The sequence below is a fragment of the Coregonus clupeaformis genome, chromosome 9, assembly GCF_020615455.1.
Source record: "Coregonus clupeaformis isolate EN_2021a chromosome 9, ASM2061545v1, whole genome shotgun sequence".
Classification (NCBI taxonomy): Eukaryota; Metazoa; Chordata; class Actinopteri; order Salmoniformes; family Salmonidae; genus Coregonus; species Coregonus clupeaformis.
This window is the reverse complement of record NC_059200.1, coordinates 30,491,882-30,512,677: the sequence shown is the minus strand read 5'-3', so window position 1 is coordinate 30,512,677 and position 20,796 is coordinate 30,491,882. Positions and strand designations below refer to the sequence as shown.

The 20,796-nt window shown below is 41.0% G+C and overlaps 1 protein-coding gene across 1 annotated transcript; it reads right to left on the bottom strand.

Moving 5' to 3' along the window:
- Positions 1 to 5,076: 5,076 nt before the first annotated feature.
- LOC121574192 (nuclear fragile X mental retardation-interacting protein 2) lies at positions 5,077 to 10,661 on the bottom strand. Its single transcript, XM_041886831.2, has 4 exons — positions 10,464 to 10,661; positions 7,234 to 8,919; positions 5,491 to 5,523; positions 5,077 to 5,320 (listed from the first exon to the last, which is right to left on the bottom strand). Exons 1-4 carry the CDS (start codon positions 10,603 to 10,605, stop codon positions 5,268 to 5,270), a joined length of 1,914 nt encoding a protein of 637 aa, XP_041742765.2. The 5' UTR covers positions 10,606 to 10,661; the 3' UTR covers positions 5,077 to 5,267.
- Between the last annotated feature and the right edge of the window lie 10,135 nt (positions 10,662 to 20,796).

Genomic DNA, 20,796 nt, shown 5'->3' with positions numbered 1-20,796 from the left:
ATGACCACACCACCTTTCAAAAGAAACAGTAGCACTGTGGAGCCCCAGAAATAAACACTTTTTCCTTGTCGTTAACATAGCGATGTGTGTGTCTACAAATATCTCTCAGGTGCCAAAGAGAGTAAACAACATGCGCCCCCCCATCATATAAACATTTTAGCAGCAGGCATGGACAGCAAGAAGTGGGAGACAGGATGAAAATGGAGCACAAACACTAAGTCCAGCATTTCCCATTACAGACAATCGATAACTGGAAGAAGCAGCACTTTCGGTATGTTAGGGGGATTTGTCCTAACAAATCCAACACAGACCCCCACAGTGGCATTCAGCTGCTGTGGTCCCACCCAAACCTGACTGGCTCAGACAACAGCTGGCTTAGCCTTAAACCATCACAAAGTCTTTCCAATCTAAGTGCATGGACCATACAGTAGCTGAATATCGGAGTTGTGTACTCTACCCTTTGGCGAACGTGAACTAAGAGAGTTGTCAAACAGTACATCAATCCCCTTTACATCTCTCCCCTTTAACACGTGATGAAGAACAGCAGAGACACATTCTTATCAGGAACACTTGGTCTTTCAGTGCTCATATTGCCACCATTACTATTTGAGGAAATGCATTGAACATAAATCATGTGTACTCTGAAAATTAGCAAAACTAAGCAAGGAGTAGGCTTAACATTGTTTTCAGCCACAAGGATATGAACATTGGGGTTTTATATAAAATTGTGAATTCAGCTTCAATAACGAAATGGTCTTTAAAAAAGTAGGTACGTGTTATGATCAAAAATGAGACATCTTAGCCTAATTCTCCCCATTTTCCTTTGAAGCAAAGTAGTTTCGTTCTAGTTGTGCATCTACAAATAAATTAAGTGACAATTCAAAAATAAACACAGCTTATTAAAAAACATCCACATAAAAAGTTAATACATTAATGCGTTAGATCAATTCAAAAGTAAAATTCAACGTTGCTCTACTTCAGACCATAACTTAACGATGGACTGACTATAATATACCACCAGCAAGCAGTTCATTAAAATGCAAGCCCACTGAACAATTATTTGCAGGTCATATGATTGAGAGCTGTGAAATTCATTAAAAACAGCTAAAACGCACATTGCTTTCAGATTCTTCCATGTCAGTGAAAGGAAGCAACAAAGGAAGCTGTAAGAAATGTTGAACAGCATTGCAAAATGTTGTAGAAAGAAATACAAAAACAAAGAAAATGGCACAAATCATTTTAGAAGCAATTTTCAAAACACACAGAAAATCTTAAAATCACTGTATAAGCATTATTTTCACACAGGCACCTGAACATGATACAGCAGGGGTCTTGAAAAAAAAGTAGAAACTTGCATATAAATTGGAAGAACTCACTTTCACGCGCACACCAAACAGCTAGGCCAAGTGGCCTAACCAATCATTCAGAACTCGGAGGCCTGTGTGAGTATCCTTGAGGTGATTGCACCTCCTAAGAGGGATGAAAATACAGAGACTCATCACTTTCATGCTTTTCTTTCACCACACAAAGCACACCAACTCGCTCACTTCCCCAGCAGAGTGCTCCTCAAACCATCTCCTCCATTAAGAACCAGATTTTGGTTTACAGGCTACAACACTATTGTTAAAGTAATATGTTTTTCTTAAATGCATATACAAAAAATACCCATTTTGCTTAATTAAGTGCTTGAAAATATAAGGGGGAGACTTATGCAATATTTCCCTGGAGATCAATGATCCCTCCTCTTAAAAGGTCCAATGCAGCCATTATCTAAATATCAAATCACTTCTTGGTAACAATTAAGTACCTTAGTGTGATTCTTTTTGACTGTTTTAATAGAAAAACAAACAAATAGCTTCTTAGCAAAGAGTAATTTCTCAATAAATAATTTTGCTAGGACTGTCTGGGAGTGGCAAGGGGAAAACTGAAACTAGCCTAGCTGTTATTGGCAGAGAGGTTTGGAACTCTCTTATTAGTCTATTAACTCATTTACCGCATGGTGATGTCACCAGGCAGGCCAAAACTCTATCCCACCAACACAGGCAGTCATTATCATCATTTTCACAATATTATTACAACCTCAGTGTGGAAATATATAAAACACAGGAAAATTACATTTGACTGCACAGGGCCTTTAAGAATCAAATTCAACATAAGAAAAGGGGACATGTCTAAATCAAAACAATGAACCGATTAAGTACTTTGGACTGTTAGCGCACTTTTACACACCGACTCAAGACTGCCCACCCTGTTTTACAAAGAAGCATAGGGCTTATTGTTCTACCACTCAGGATCAAAAGTAAAAGGGGTTAGAGTTATGAAAAAGACAACTTGTTTAGGCTTTTTTACCCCATGGTATGATCTGGTGTTTTCTACTCTAATATTTATGGGAACCCAGTAAAGTTACGTCATCAACTGTGCATGAACAATCAAAGCACAAAAACGCATAACAGTTTTAGCTGTCAATGTCCACCATAGCAAACTGGGTTGTCCATCACACAAAAACAATTCCCACTGCCGATCAAGACAAAATAAGTTATCTATTCGCTATTGTGCAGCATTAGCCAAATAAGATATACTTTTTCTCTTGATTGAAGTTGACCTAATCTGATAACACTTCAACACACTGCATACAATGGAAACAAAACAAAATGTTTTAAATACCACGTCCCAGAGGTCTATCCTTCGCTTAGAATTCCACAGTGAAGTAACTTAAGTGTGTGTGAGACACAGTTTTGTACACAGCAGGGGTATGTTTGACCTTCTTGTAGTTCCCTCTGTCTGCAAGAACAAGCCAGGAGGTGACCAGAAAACCCAACAGAGGGCTGGACCAGGAAGCTCAGACATAGATTCCTGCCATTGCATATAACCTGGACTGGCATTCAGCAGTGGGTACACTCAGAAATTATTCAGCCCATGAATGACAAGAGGTGAAAAGTAAGTAAAAAAATCAAAGACAGTAAGAGATCACACTGTCCTATAACAGGTGGAAACCGGTGCAAATCAATGTGCTTATTAAAGTGAAATTGCCTGAACAGAGAACTTAAGGTTAGAAGCCTACATAACATCTATGACAGCTGCTTGCAAGCCATGTCAGTGTTTTCTGCAAGCAAAATGTTTTGGTATTTTAAATCACAGCTCTGTAGTTTATTATTAAATATCACTCCAATTCAATATTTTAGCAATTTATATTTGAGCACAATACGAGGATCTTGTTCTGAACCATTTGGCAGAAAACGAAATTGTTCCAACTTTGTCATGGCTTTACCAATACTACCTGAGTGACTTTTTTTTATATCGGTATTTATAGATTTGTCTTTAAAAGAACAACAGTCCAAAGCCATTCTTAAAAGAAGTTAGTATGTCATTAATATATATCTGTAGTAATTAATATATATTTTTAAACAATTAGTTACATAAAGTGCTATTAATCCACACAATAACCAAATCACTTATGCTAGAGAAAATAAACTAAGACATTTCCTCCTTTAGCTCAAAACAAAAAAAAACAACAGAGAGAGAGATGGTAGTACCAATGACATTGTGGCTGTCCACTCATTGTATTACCAACTGTGGCCTGCCTTGACATGTTTATGCCTCTTGACACAAACACTTTGATTAAAGACATTGACTGGATGATACTGTATTATGAAACGTCATCACCACTACATCTCTACACACAGTATAACAAAGACCGGCTGGTCTGGGACATGAAATTATTAGTATTGCGATGGTTCTGTGTCTCATCTTTGCTTGGCTATATTAAACTGCGACTTCTCCCGTCTCATCCACTCACTCATCTACACCCACCAATACTTTGTGCATGAAATACATTGTCATAATAACTAGAGAGAGATTAAAAGAACAAATGCTGAAAAAGCACAAAGTATCCTAGGCTGAATAGGTTGGTTAGCAAATGAAAAGCTAATTGCTTGAGCAAGAAAATGAGCCATTTCTCCATGTAGTATCAGCAAATATAGCCTAGGTAGGCCTAATGAATTACTAACATCTTGAGCCTCTTACTGATCAAATACACCAAACAAAAAAACGAATTTTAAGAAATATCACATATATAGCCCTTCCGCCACAATAAGTCACTTCTCATCTTCCAGAAAACGCCCACAAGCTCAAGAGAACCTACAAATTAAGGAATAGCCTACATCAATCTTAATTTGAAATGAATTAATGAAATATGTGGACTGACAACTGCAAGGGCTTAAGAAGAGTCAAAATAATAAACAAAAGCAAAACTCAGATCAAGACAATTATATACTGAAACTGTTTTTTCAACTGATTAGCATGCCTACCAAAAAGTGAGAACCGAACCACAAGATTAGGACCTGGCTTTAGTTTCATTCTAACTGGACACTTCTGTATCTGTGCTCTGGGAGTTTGTTCCTACTGTAGATCACATTTGAAATCGCTAAACCATACAAAACAAAGAAAAACTAAAATAGGTGTCAAGAGATACCCAGAAGTCAGTTCTTTGCAGGGCATAGTTATTTCACTAAAGTAATTAAGACAAATGCTTTCCCTCAAATATATTTAGCATTTAACCTGCTAACAGGACTCCGTCTTCTCCAATTTTGTGAATTTCAAGGCATTCTTATCGGAGTTTATAGTTAATTTTTATTTCAAAATGAATTCAAATTTGCACATATACTGATGTGTATGCATAACTCATAACACACAGATCTACATATATTGGAATAATTTGAATGCAAATAAAACGGAAATAAAACGATTGAGGCATCTTACTGTCAGACTGATACTCGCCATAGTTCAATGGGCAACAGGATAAAGGCTTGGGAGGTGCAGTTTGGGCCTTCCTCCATCTTATTTCTCAACACCCAGAGGAAGGAGCTATGAGACCAATGTCTAACACAGCAGAACGTTTCACAAGTGTCCGTTCACATGGGAGACTGAGGCACCCAACATCTCTTTCAAGTGTCTGAGTCTTTGTGTAGTCCAGAGCGTCGGCAGAAGCTTCTGCGCTCAACTTAATTCCAATAATTGGATTTATATGATCTCACATTACCCCTCCCCTTCTCGTCTTCCTCTGCGGCAATGCCCCCCCCCCCCGGCAAAAAAGGAGTCCCCATTATCCCATTCTGTATTCCAATGAAAGTCTGTCACAGGACACTCATCCGTCAGTCCCAATATCACAGTTGACTCAATATTGTTTTCCAAAGAGATTATAACCGCCAATAAAGATAACTGCAGCACCCAGGTAGGGAGAAGGTTAGTGTTGACAGACATTCACTACCTCACTGATCAGGTCCATCCTTGGTCTTATCATAGAAGACTACTCTTTTTGGATCTGGGGGAAGGAAAGGACAGAGAAATTATTCAGTGTGTAGGCCCTGGGGAACTTAGCAATTCATAATGTATGTTATTCAAACTTCAGCTGTACACCTTTGATCATCAAATAGAAAACCCAATTTCACAACTTTGAAAACACACTACACAGAAAAAAGACCTTTACTTTACCTTGTTTTTGCAAATTGAAGACATATTCCATTTCTGTAGAGAAAAAACAAAGATTGATTAATATCCAGGTGCATAATACATTTTATTATTAGACACACAATTATGTGATGCTAAAGGATTAAAAGCATTTGGTGCAAGTGAAATAGTAGGTTAAAGCTACCCATGTGTAATAACCAGTGCTTGACTTGGGCCGGAGCTGTCTGTAGTGCTGTACTGGCACCTCCAATTTTTTGGGAACTGCGTACCGGCTCCTCCATAAAACAAAGTTGCCTATCGCCAGCCCGGATTCACACACAGTGTCAAAAAAAGGTTGATTAAAGCGGAATGAAGGCGGGACCTGCATCGAATAGCAATGGAGAGTGGGCATTCATATCCCGATTCCGCTTTGTTCAAGTTTATTTGCCGCTAGTCTGTGAATCTGGTGTATGCGTGCCAGTAGACTTCGAGTTTGAGAATGCGCAGATTGAGAAGGCACCATGCCTGAATGCCTACCTTTCAGCGTGTCTCTGTGTGTGCTGTGCATAATTTGTGTGTCTGCCAGTGCGAGTGGGCCTATAAAATAATGATAGACTAACTATATAGCCTAATAAAAAAATAACTAGTCATACTACAAGCTATCTCGCTAGTTAACTATTTATCAATAAGCATTAATGTCGTTGACGCCTTTCCACCGGCACTGGTGAGATATAAATCTGACACCATTATTGGAAAGCTGGGATACCCCTCTATTAAACAGTAGGCTAGCCATGTAATTCCGACAACGTTAAAAATATTCTAAGAATAGCCTAATTGACAAACAGCTTCCATGCTGTGCATAGATATTTGAACCTTATAAGGTTAGATAAACATATCTTAGTTCGCTACCTTGCTTTGAAGTAGCCTAACTTATCAATGTTATTTCTAATTCATTGAATGATGGAATAATTGTGTAAAGACAAAAGTATTTGGTTGTAATAGTCTATATCAAGGGTGGCCAAGCATCCTATAGGAGAGCTACTGGGTGTGCAGGCTTTTGTTCAAACCCCACTCTAAAACACCACATTATAGCCTAAACATCAGCTGCTCAACAGGACCTTGATAAGCAGACTCGTGTGTGTTTCAGGGATGTATCAAAAGGCTGCACACCCAGTAGCTCTCCAAATGGAGGGTTGACCACATGTTTTATACAATAGCCTAACAGTGCAGTTATTCTAAGCGCGTTGATAAAAAAAAGGCACAACAGCAGGAGATTGGGGCCTCCTGTAGCTCAGTTGGTAGAGCATGGCGCTTGCAACGCCAGGGTTGTGGGTTCGATTTCCACGGGGGGCCAGTATGAAAAATGTATGCACTCACTAACTGTAAGTCGCTCTGGATAAGAGCGTCTGCTAAATGACTAAAATGTAAATGTAAATGAGATTGATCCAATGTAGGAAACTGAGACCAGCAGCCTTCTAGTGTCAATACCACATTTATGCAGACTTTTTCATGTAGGAGACACCACTAATTATTGGTCACGGAAATGTGGTTCGAAGTTATGGAAAAGTCATGAAATTCCATCAGTCAAAATGTGTATGAACCCTTAACAATGGAATAATCAGAGGTCTATCTATAGCATAATGTCATTTGTGAATTTCAGTGAACATTGTCTAATGGACCAACTTGAAAAAAAGACACCTCCTGCACGTCTTTCATCCCAAGTCAAGCACTGGTAATACAATGTTTTATGCGTTTATAGAAATGACACAGCAGAGGAAGAGGAGTTACCTTTAGTGTGATAAGTAACAGCAGCTTTCAGATCAAACGACCCCGAGCTACCTCTGTCCAGCCTCTTAGAGTGGGCCTGCTCTTTAGACGGACCCAACACCAGGTTGGTCAGGGGGGCCTGTGCAGGCTCAGCACTAATGTCTTTACCAGAGGCCAACACAACTGCACCTGAACTCTTCGCCTCGCACTTTGTCTCTTCCTGTCCAGACAGCTGAGCCTTTGTCCCATCCTCACCCTTCATTGTAGCAGGGGGGCAAGCTGGGGCACTAGTCCTTTTCTCTGAGTCTTGAGCCAAAGTGAGAGGCAAAGGCTCTGGGATTGATAGGCTAGCGTCAAGGCCTGGCTCAGCTGCAACAGCAGGGCATGGCTCCCCTTGAAAGGTGACCACCGCAGCCTTGCCCTCCACAGCAGCCACCGGCCCGCTTCCTCCTTCTGGCCCCACGTTTGGCTCATTAATGAAGGACAGCCCCCACTGATTCTGGAAGATGTCCCCCAAGGCTTTCTGATTTGTCTGAGCGGCCGGGGTGTCCACTTGGCGAGCACTCGGGAGCACAGGTTGCATATTTAAAGGGTTTAGGGGGTAAATGAAAAGAGTACACTTTCTCAGATCTGCAGCGAGGTTAGTTGAAGAGCTACAGTCATTGTCCAAAAAGGCTGCTACGTTCTCCCCGCATGGGAGAGAGGGGGATGGTGGAATACTACTAGCAGCAGGAGTGAAGAAGGTACCGACAGAGGGGCAACCATTTCCATCTCCAGAAACGAGACCATTAGTAAAGCTAGCTGAGGTGATGGTTTTCATAGCAGACATGGGGACCTGTGACAATCTACCAGGCACCTGAGGAGGCTGTACCTCTCCTCCAGCTTGGGCTGCTTTGTTGAGGTTCTCCTTAACTTTACTTGCATAACTGATCTTGGGCACTATTTTAGCACTACTGTTGTCCACAGGAAATACTGGAGGGGGCTTGAATAAAGTCCAAGAGTCCTCTTTTGTAGAGGAGGAAAGCTTGGCTTTGGGCCTATCCTCAAACTTTTTACCAAAGGCAACTGCAGCAGTTTTACTGTCTGAGTTTTTCCTCTGCAACTCGCCCACAGACACTTCTGGCGCACCCATCTGCCTGACTGCTGTCTGGGCATCTGCTTTATGGACAAGTCTCGAGCTCACCACTTTCTCCATTGGTTCAAGTCCAGAAGAATCTGGCTCCTGTGTAGCATTACCCTGCTGCATGGCTCTCTCCTTTTCGCTTGTCAAATGCTCTGTGTTCTTGATGCTGTTGCGCCTGGCCTTGCGTTTCTTAGGAGTAGTATATCCACTTTCTGAGCCACTGCCATCGTTGTCAGGGGGTGACTTGCTGGAGTAACCATTGGTAATATGAGCAGAGTTTACCACTCCATTCAGAAGCAACGCAGACTCCTCCTTGTCCAACAGCTTTCCCTCATAGTCATTAGTGAAATCCAAGGCCTTGTCCTTGTCATTTTTGCTGTCCATATTCTTCTTGTGATCAAGACACTCTTTGCTGGCCACTTTTGAAAGAGTGCTATAAACCTTTCGTGTTGACTTCTGTTTTACATTAGTATTTATCAAATGTCTGTTACCATTGCTGTTGGTGGGACGAGGGACACAAAAAAAATCATTTGCAGACAGTATCTTCTCCCCCTCCACGTCACTGGTGTTTATTTTCCCATTGCCTGTAAAAGGAAACAAAAAGAAAGTTAGTTGCACTGCCAGTGATACAATATCATGTGTGCAGACACACACACATATATATAAAGTCCAAGCAAATTCCATAATTCCCTACCACCTCACAAAAGGGACTAACAGACCTAATCTGTTTACAAGACCTATGCAACCTCGAAGCTCCTTTTGCAGGAAACATTGTGAGGCCTTTATAAGATTATGCTGTATCATGACAATTTAGACTGAATAGGTCAGCTGGTAGCAAGCAACCACGCCAGTGCCCATATCAGATTCCATTGAACATAGTAGTCCACTAGCCTACTTGTTAACAGATACCATACATAAATCACTTCAGAAAAACGTGTGCTGTATGTAGAAATGGCTATTACATATAGTCCTATAACTTTTGGTAACTGGAAGGTGGTTGACAGTGTGACTGAGCCTGACTTTGCTAGCTAATTCAACAATACTTGCCCCACTAGCATCTAAAGAAAATGTTCAACTAAATGAATGTTTTGCCATCTTGCTCCTAAGATACCTGTATACAATATGGGCGAACAAATAACATCTTAAGTAATGTTATAGAATAACACAAATTGTGTTAGGTGTTTTATTTTCTTGTCTGAACTGAAGCAATGGTTCAAGGTATGCACAATTTAGTTTTCATGCATGCCATCAATTGTAAACTAGTCTAAAGAAACTGGTGATGCTACAATTACATTTGGTTCAGAATTGTTTATCAGCTAACTAGAAAGACAATTCTAACTGTGTTAACACTCCTCAGGTCATCTACCCAGGCTAACATGTTTGCGCGGCTTCATGGCTAGCTAGATAGACGCAACAGGCCCGACTGAGCCGCAGCTGTTTGTAAGTGTAACATGTCTGGCACTAGCTCCAGTAGTTATTTAATCCCTGGAAAGTCTCAAAATTAAGTTAGGTAACTAGTCATCTTGCTTTTGCAGCCCTGTCTGCAGCCAAGTGGTAATTAGTAAACAAAATAACATTGAAACTTGTTTTATGCCCAAATCTCTCTCTCGTTACTAGGATTAGTTAGCTAGCTCGTTAGCTTTCCAGGTTGTATTTTCTAACATGGCCGACAGGAAATGGCAACTCAGAACATTCCAGTGGAGCCGGCTTGTTTTTGTTAACAACATATTTCACGGAATTCACACCAAATTAGCGATTACTTTTTGGGGGTAAACTCAATGTATTCACGTGAGAAAATAATTTAACTACAAAATTACTAATTAGTCACACAGGAGAATTGCGAGTTCCATAAATGTAGAACTGTGTGGTGAAACCGCCGCACAAGGTCAATCCCCTATCTGTCAAACCACCAGCGACAGCTGTCACGCGACGTTTAACTATCCCTAACTAGCCATACTCAACTCTAGTCCCAGCTAACTAATAAGTTCAATGGTTCTTTACCAGCTCGCTACCATCCTGCTATGACTGTCTCGCGAGCTAGCAAGCTACATTGACGTCGGTAATAAACTGGCTATCTAGCTAGTTAAGTAATTTATATTAGCTGGCTAACTTTTCCGGATGGCCCAACCTGTTTTCTTCGTCTGCGTTTCCTGGTACTGGAAGTAGATCTGATCATTTTTTACAGATGATTTGTATTGAATAGGGTTTCTTTCTTCTCCATGGTGGTGATATCGTCTATCTTGTGCCCGATCTTTGGGCTGTTCCTCCATTGAAGTGTTATAGAATATCCGAGTCCTTCTACCAGTGTGCACAGTAGCTCACTGGGCAAGTGAAACAGGGAACATCTCAATTGCGTCCTTTCTCCTCGTCTCCTTCTCAAAACCCATTGCTGGAGAAGATGAGAGGGGCGGGACCTCTGGCTTTCTCATCCAATGGGTTTTGAGAATGAGACGAGGAGAGAGGACGCGAGGAGAATATAATTGAGATCGTCCCACAGTCTACTGTCCAATCAACGCCTCTGTAAACGTCAGCAGTATGTCTAAAAAGTATCAAAGTCTGCTATTTTTGGTGGTTCCTCACCGTCATTGCAAACAAAGGTAATTGTAAATACATACATATACAGGTTGAACAACTGAAAATATGATATAGTTCAGAAGAATAGCCTATGCGAGATTATATTGAATTCAAGCAAATCTGAACTGCCACAAGTGGTCTTCACACACAATTGAGACCTGCTGAGACCATAGAGATAGATAGAGGACTCATCTTTGTATCTGTGCTATTATGGCATGTGTGACAGCATGTGCAGCGCCATTGAGCCTATCTCCACGATGATTTACCGCTGCCACCTGCAGTGCTGTTGTCCTGAACCAAATCCTGCGTGTCATTCATTTATTGTGGCCACTAGATGGTGGTGATATAGCTAAAAACCATTTACAAACCATAGGCATCCAAATTTGAAGAAGACAATGCTCTGACCATTGGCTGATAGCTCCCTACCACTGAAATATAATAAGAACTGGAGACTTTGTCCAAGATGTCCGACCGTTGTTTTCAAGGTAATCTACTCACATTCGTATACGCCGATTCATGGACTGTCGATATCCGGGTTCATCCGGTTTATACAGACCAACATCACATGCACAAAAGCGCATTTCAGACCGAGAGCCTAATGCTTCTTAGGTAGTTCTTTATGAGTTTTAGTTTAGAAAACGATCTTTCCGCAGATGCGACAGTTACAGGGATGTTAAAAACAGCTTGATTGCCGTAGCAACATCAGGGAAACTGGGCAAAAGGGAGTGGTACTTCAAATACAGCAGTTCTGCAACATCTTTAATTGACCCTCTCATTCTCCTTAGTTGCCGGACTTAACATGTTACGGAAAGATAGTAACTGTGTAGGAAGCTCTGGGGACAGGTCGTCTGGATACTGGCAGCCAATACATTGGCAGATGCAAACAGATTATCATCTTTAGTGGACAACAGTTCTTGAGGGCTTGAACAAAAAAAATTGTTTTGCGATTTCGTTCATACTAGTGAACCGGCGTTTGAGTTGTGTGGTTGCAATATCAACAGTCCCTTATCTCTTGTATATCTTGGCATGCATAATTCAAGACTAAGTTTAAATTGTGTGCAGCGCAATGGACATATAATGCACAATTTCTCAGGAAGTCTGGGTTGGCAATACTCAGTATAGAAATAGTCTGGCCCGCAACCTGGACCTAAAGGTTGTGGTGAAAACATTTGCACACAAAAAAGGAAGACTTCAGAAGACCAGGTGAGTCCCTCAAGTTTGATTTAATTTGATTTAATTGAATTTACTTAGAATACTGCAGCCCATTTGTGTAGGCCAGACAAAACCCACAGAGTTCAACAAATGTAAATGTTCAACAAATGTTCAACAAATGTAAATGTAAATGTAACAATAAATAGTGGCTGAATTTATCCTCAAGCCAACTACTTTTTTTCTAATGGTTAGGCTATTTGATGTGTCATTTTTATAAAAAGTTTATAAATAGCAGCTAAATAGCTGCTAAATACGGTATATAGCTATAGATGGTACACTGCATAATCCCTAGTAAGCTAGTGTTTTGAGGTTGAACTGACTGTATTATTTGGCATTAATAGACGCACAATAACTTTTTATCCAAGCTGGGAGAGAGTGTGAGGACGGCTCATGTCATGCAGGTACAGGTAGCCTATACAGGACAGTTGTATATTTTTTTTATCTAACTTTTCTATGTGGAAATTGTCTTTCTGGACTGGACATCAGTTCAGCTGCGGTACCGAAGCAAAACTATAGGAGCAGTCGAAACCGTGCTTCTAGACCGGAACCCTGGCCCCTTGCTCCCGAATGACTTCCCCCTCTCATTGAAATTCACGGCTGACCGCAGTACCGCAGGCATTGTTAGCAGAAAACAGGATCCCCCATTAGTGAATGGAAAAAAGGCAATCTTCGTGGTCAAAATTCCTGTAAAAACTTTTTTTTCCAAAGACAATCATGGTACCAATAATTGCTTCTAATACAGCAGTGCTTTCGGAAAGTATTCAGACCCCTTCCCTTTTTCCACATTTTGTTACATTACAGCCTTATTCTCAAATTGATTAAATTCATGTTTTTCCTCATCAATCTACACACAATACCCCATAATGACAAAGTGAAAACAGGTTTTTAGAATTTTTTGCAAATGTATTAAAAAAATACAACAGAAATACCTTATTTACATAAGTATTGAGACCCTTTGCTATGAGATTCGAAATTGAGCTCAGGTGCATCCTGTTTCCATTGATCATCCTTGAGACGTTTCTACAACTAGATTGGAGTCCACCTGTGGTAATTTTAATTGATTGGACATGATTTGGAAAGGCACACCTGTCTATATAAGGTCCCACAGATGACAGTGCATGTCAGAGCAAAAACCAAGCCATGAGGTCTAAGGAATTGTCCATAGAACTCCGAGACAGGATTGTGTCGAGGCACAGATCTGGGGAAGCGTACAAAAAATACTTGAAATTGAGCTCAGGTGCATCCTTTTTCCATTGATCATCCTTGAGATGTTTCTACAACTTGATTGGAGTCCACCTGTGGTAAATTCAATTGATTGGACATGATTTGGAAAGGCACACACCTGTCTATAAAAGGTCCCACAGTTGACAGTGCATGTACAGTGAGGGAAAAAAGTATTTGATCCCCTGCTGATTTTGTACGTTTGCCCACTGACAAAGACATGATCAGTCTATAATTTTAATGGTAGGTTTATTTGAACAGTGAGAGACAGAATAACAACAAAAAAATCCAGAAAAACGCATGTCAAAAATGTTATGAATTGATTTGCATTTTAATGAGGGAAATAAATATTTGACCCCTCTGCAAAAAATGACTTAGTACTTGGTGGCAAAATCCTTGTTGGCAATCACAGAGGTCAGACGTTTCTTGTAGTTGGCCACCAGGTTTGCACACATCTCAGGAGGGATTTTGTCCCACTCCTCTTTGCAGATCTTCTCCAAGTCATTAAGGTTTCGAGGCTGATGTTTGGCAACTCAAACCTTCAGCTCCCTCCACAGATTTTCTATGGGATTAAGGTCTGGAGACTGGCTAGGCCACTCCAGGACCTTAATGTGCTTCTTCTTGAGCCACTCCTTTGTTGCCTTGGCCGTGTGTTTTGGGTCATTGTCATGCTGGAATACCCATCCACGACCCATTTTCAATGCCCTGGCTGAGGGAAGGAGGTTCTCACCCAAGATTTGACGGTACATGGCCCCGTCCATCGTCCCTTTGATGCTGTGAAGTTGTCCTGTCCCCTTAGCAGAAAAACACCCCCAAAGCATAATGTTTCCACCTCCATGTTTGACGGTGGGGATGGTGTTCTTGGGGTCATAGGCAGCATTCCTCCTCCTCCAAACACGGCGAGTTGAGTTGATGCCAAAGAGCTCGATTTTGGTCTCATCTGACCACAACACTTTCACCCAGTTCTCCTCTGAATCATTCAGATGTTCATTGGCAAACTTCAGACGGCCCTGTATATGTGCTTTCTTGAGCAGGGGGACCTTGCGGGCGCTGCAGGATTTCAGTCCTTCACGGCGTAGTGTGTTACCAATTGTTTTCTTGGTGACTATGGTCCCAGCTGCCTTGAGATCATTGAGAAGATCCTCCCGTGTAGTTCTGGGCTGATTCCTCACCGTTCTCATGATCATTGCAACTCCACAAGGTGAGATCTTGCATGGAGCCCCAGGCCGAGGGAGATTGACAGTTATTTTGTGTTTCTTCCATTTGCAAATAATCGCACCAACTGTTGTCACCTTCTCACCAAGCTGCTTGGCGATGGTCTTGTAGCCCATTCCAGCCTTGTGTAGGTCTACAGTCTTGTCCCTGACATCCTTGGAGAGCTCTTTGGTCTTGGCCATGGTGGAGAGTTTGGAATCTGATTGATTGATTGCTTCTGTGGAAAGGTGTCTTTTATACAGTTAACAAGCTGAGATTAGGAGCACTCCCTTTAAGAGTGTGCTCCTAATCTCAGCTCGTTACCTGTATAAAAGACACCTGGGAGCCAGAAATCTTTCTGATTGAGAGGGGGTCAAATACTTATTTCCCTCATTAAAATGCAATTTTTGTTGTTGTTATTCTGTCTCTCACTGTTCAAATAAACCTACCATTAAAATTATAGACTGATCATTTCTTTGTCAGTGGGCAAACGTACAAAATCAGCAGGGGATCAAATACTTTTTTCCCTCACTGTAAGAGCAAAAACCAAGCCATGAGGTCAAAGGAATTCAAATCAAATCAAATCAAAGGTTATTTGTCACATACATGTGTTTAGCAGATGTTATAGTGGGTGTAGCGAAATGCTTGTGCTTCTAGCTCCAACAGTGCAGTAATATCAAACAATTTCACAACATATATCCAATACTCACAAAACTAGTAAGGAATGGAATTTAAGAATAAATACATACAGTGGGGGGGAAAAGTATTTAGTCAGCCACCAATTGTGCAAGTTCTCCCACTTAAAAAGATGAGAGAGGCCTGTAATTTTCATCATAGGTACACGTCAACTATGACAGACAAATTGAGAAGAAAAAAAATCCAGAAAATCACATTGTAGGATTTTTAATGAATTGATTTGCTAATTATGGTGGACTATGGACTATCAACTCTATGCGAAGGAGATGTGTCTCGCTGCATGAGGTGGTCACACCAAATACTGACTGGTTTTCTGATCCACGCCCCTACCTTTTTTTTAAAGGTATTTGTGACCAACAGATGCATATCTGTATTCCCAGTCATTTATTTCAATTGACTGATTTCCTTAAATAAGCTGTAACTCAGTCAAATCTTTGAAATTGTTGCATGTTTTGAGTTTGCGAGAAAGGCATTTCACTGTACTTGTGCATGTGACATTGAAACTTGAAATGTTGCGTTTATATTTTTGTTCAGTGTATATACAGTGGGGGGAAAAAGTATTTAGTCAGCCACCAATTGTGCAAGTTCTCCCACTTAAAAAGATGAGAGAGGCCTGTAATTTTCATCATAGGTACACGTCAACTATGACAGACAAATTGAGAAAAGAAAATTCAGAAAATCACATTGTAGGATTCTTAATGAATTTATTTGCAAATTATGGTGGAAAATAAGTATTTGGTCACCTACAAACAAGTATTAATGGCACCTGTTTGAACTTGTTATCAGTATAAAAGACACCTGTCCACAACCTCAAACAGTCACACTCCAAACTCCACTATGGCCAAGACCAAAGAGTTGTCAAAGGACACCAGAAACAAAATTGTAGACCTGCACCAGGCTGGGAATACTGAATCTGCAATAGGTAAGCAGCTTGGTTTGAAGAAATCAACTGTGGGAGCAATTATTATGAAATGGAAGACATACAAGACCACTGATAATCTCCCTCGATCTGGGGCTCCACGCAAGATCTCACCCCGTGGGGTGAAAATGATCACAAGAACGGTGAGCAAAAATCCCAGAACCACACGGGGGGACCTAGTGAATGACCTGCAGAGAGCTGGGACCAAAGTAACAAAGCCTACCATCAGTAACACACTACGCCGCCAGGGACTAAAATCCTGCAGTGCCAGACGTGTCCCCCTGCTTAAGCCAGTACATGTCCACGCCCGTCTGAAGTTTGCTAGAGTGCATTTGGATGATCCAGAAGAGGATTGGGAGAATGTCATATGGTCAGATGAAACCAAAATAGAACTTTTTTGGTAAAACTCAACTCGTTGTGTTTGGAGGACAAAGAATGCTGAGTTGCATCCAAAGAACACCATACCTACTGTGAAGCATGGGGGTGGAAACATCATGCTTTGGGGCTGTTTTTCTGCAAAGGGACCAGGACGACTGATCCGTGTAAAGGAAAGAATGAATGGGGCCATGTATCGTGAGATTTTGAGTGAAAACCTCCTTCCATCAGCAAGGGCATTGAAGATGAAACGTGGCTGGGTCTTTCAGCATGACAATGATCCCAAACACACGGGCCCGGTCAACGAAGGAGTGGCTTCGTAAGAAGCATTTCAAGGTCCTGGAGTGGCCTAGCCAGTCTCAAGATCTCAACCCCATAGAAAATCTTTGGAGGGAGTTGAAAGTCCGTGTTGCCCAGCGACAGCCCCAAAACATCACTGCTCTAGAGGAGTTCTGCATGGAGGAATGGGCCAAAATACCAGCAACAGTGTGTGAAAACCTTGTGAAGACTTACAGAAAACGTTTGACCTGTGTCATTGCCAACAAAGGGTATATAACAAAGTATTGAGAAACTTTTGTTATTGACCAAATACTTATTTTCCACCATAATTTGCAAATAAATTCATTAAAAATCCTACAATGTGATTTGTCTGTCATAGTTGACGTGTACCTATGATGAAAATTACAGGCCTCTCTCATCTTTTTAAGTGGGAGAACTTGCACAATTGGTGGCTGACTAAATACTTTTTTCCCCCACTGTATATGGACAAGCAATGACAGAGCGGCATGGACTAAGATACAGTAGAATATTATAGAATAGAATACAGTATATACATATGAGATGAGTAGTGCAAGATATGTAAATATTATTAAAGTGACTAGTGTTCCATTTCTTAAAGTGGCCAATGATTTCGATAGGCAGCAGCAGCCTCTAAGCAGCCTCTAATTGTCCATAGAGCTCCAAGACAGGATTGTGTCGAGGCACAGATCTGGGGAAGGGTACCAAAAAGACTCGAAATTGAGCTCAGTTTCATCCTGTTTCCATTGATCATCCTTGAGATGTTTCTACAACTTGATTGGAGTCCACCTGTGTGTTATGATGTTTTCATAGTGTGATGGGAGCCAGGTTGAATTGAGTAGAAAATTACTTGGCACCTCACAGTCTGGGGGGGCATGCATTTCATTATGTCAAAGGAGATTACTGATGTTTTTCTTAGAAAGATTGATGGACATGATATACTGACTTGGGGTACAAGGTAATAACATCAAATAAGGGAGTGCCCATTGAGGGTTGCCAGATGTTCTTGAAGAAACGTGTACTCGAAGCTATATAAGCTGAGATATGGTTTTTGTTCAGTAGTTCGGAATGACAAGAGGCAAAGCACTGTCTTTTGTTATAACGAACCTGGTACCGACTATTAAACCTTTATATTAACTTTCCACAGAGTTGTCTAAGTATATTCTTACATCCTTAATTACGTGATACCCTAGAAACTCATCATAACACTGTGGTAAATTCAATTGATTGGACATGATTTGGAACGGCACACACCTGTCAAATAAGGTCCCACAGTTGACAGTGTATGTAAGAGCAAAAACCAAGCCATGAGGTCAAAGGAATTGTCCGTAGATCTCCGAGACAGGATTGTGTCAAGGCACAGATCTGGAAAAGGGTACCAAAAAATGTCTGCAGATTTGAAGGTCCCCAAGAACACAGTGGCCTCCATCATTCTTAAATGGAAGAAGTTTGGAACCACCGAGACTCTTCCTAGAGCTGGCCGCCTGGCCAAAATGAGCAATCGGGGGAGAAGGGCCTTGGTCAGGGAGGTCACCAAGAACCCGATGGTCACTGACAAAGCTCCAGAGTTCCTCTGTGGAGATGGGAGAACCTTCCAGATGGACAACCATCTCTGCAGCCCTCCACCAATCAGGCCTTAACAGTAGAGTGGCCAGACGGAAGCCACTCCTCAGTGAAAGGCACGACAGCCCGCTTGGAGTTTGCCAAAAGGCACCTAAAGGACTCTCAGACCATGAGAAAAAGACAATGTAGGAGTGGCTTCGGGACAAGTCTCTGAATGTCCTTGAGTGACCCAGCCAGAGCCCGGACTTGAACCCGATCAAACATCTCTGGAGAGACCTGAAAATAGCTGTGCAACGATGCTCCCCATCCAACCTGACAGAGCTTGAGAGGATCTGCAGAGAAGAATGGGAGAAACTCCCCAAATACAGGTGTGCCAAGCTTGTAGCGTCATACCCAAGAAGACTCAAGGCTATAATCGCTGCCAAAGGTGGTTCAACAAAGTACTGAGTAAAGGGTCTGAATACTTATGTAAATGTAATATTTCAGTTTTTGTCTAAAAAACAGTTTTTGCTTTGTCATTTTTGGGTATTGTGTGTAGAGCTATAGTCCCCAGTAGCTCAGTTGGTAGAGCATGGTGCTTGCAATGCCAGGGTTGTGGGTTTGTTTCCCACAGGGGGCCAGTATGAAAAAGTATGCACTCACTAACTGTAAGTCGCTCTGGATAAGAGCGTCTGCTAAATGACGTAAATGTAAATGTAAATGTAGATGGATGAGTGGGAAAAAATATTTAATCCATTTTAGAATAAGGCTGTAACGTAACAAAATGTGGAAAAAGTCAAGGGGTCTGAATACTTTTTGAATGCACTGTATATCCTTGAACCAATTATTTTAAAATTGCATACAGAAGAAATGAAGGATAATTTAGTTGCTAATGGCAGCCTGCAGTACCCTGGTGGGCCTTAAACTTGAGTTACTCAGAGGGGGCAGCACTGAGCTAACCTGCAACGACACTTCCTAGAGTAGCTCAAACTGAGCATATTATGTCTCCACATAGGAATGAATGGTGTAACGTGATCGATGGCTTTGTCCATTCATATATACAGTCATTGCTCCCAACCCATAGGAATCACATCCAGTTGACTACTTTAAAATGGTAGAAGCTCTCAATGGCAATGTCCAAATTAAAACGGGTTATACCCAATGATGTATATAAACCCTGGATTGCTGATGCTACGTATTGGCCAGTGAGAGACTTTGAAGCCACCGGTCGGCCATATTGGCACTCCCCAGAAGGAGCATTCCTCCATAAGAATTAATGGAATTCTACAGTATTTCAATAAAATGTTTCAAAGACAAAATGACATGTATTTAAGTATTTTGTTGTTGTAGTGGGGACAGTAACATTAGAACTTTCCTATTATTATTATTATTATTATTATTATTATTATATATATTTTGGATCACATATTATAATTTCAAAGTATGCATTAAGGTGTCTGTAATAGACTAAACGTGGCAAAAACAAATGTAAACATTAATAAATGCATTTCTATAGCTTTTAAAAAAAATTTTTTACAATGGTAGGGGAGTGCCAAGATGGAGGCGCAGTGATTTCAAAACAGCGCCCCCCTTTCAGTCATCAAGTGTATATAAATAATTGGTTATATCCATCTAGTCCTCTATCTATCTCTATGGCTGACACACATTGTGGGGTACTAGCTGCACTGCAGAATGGTTTTTACAATACATCATTCTGTATGGTGCTTAGTTCTAGCTGGTATTCAGCTCACACAGGATATAATTTAATCAACATACTAAACCTGTCTCACCAATTAGATAATACAGTTGAACAAATTTAGAATTTTCAAATATGTGTTGTTGTAGCCGTCTGACATTTGTTGAGTGGGGTGTGGTGTGTGGTCGACAGCACTTCCCCTGTTAAATCTACTGTAAATTGCTATCCAGGCACCAGGTGGTGCCATTTCATAATAATAATAATATGCCATTTAGCAGACACTTTTATCCAAAGCGACTTAGTCATGTGTGCATACATTTTTACGTATGGGTGGTCCCGGGGATCGAACCCACTACCCTGGCGTTACAAGCGCCATGCTCTACCAATTGAGCTACAGAGGACCATAGTTTATAGATTTCATCCCACCGTAAACTTTAAATGCTGGTAGTCAATGAATGTTTGACCACTGAGAGTGACCCTGAATTTGTCATTTAAAAGCACATACTGATACTAATCCTTGTATAGACATATGACCTAAGGGTACTATACCATGCCATAATAAGAAATGACCTTGAACTGCGAATAGCTTTCATTATAGCATGAAGATAACCCCACTATTTCCCATTTACTTATTGATGACCATAAGGCACCACTAGACATCTCACCACAGAGGAGATGTAATATTGGACATCACAAGAGAATCCTTCCCCATAGAGAACCTAGACACTGCCAGTT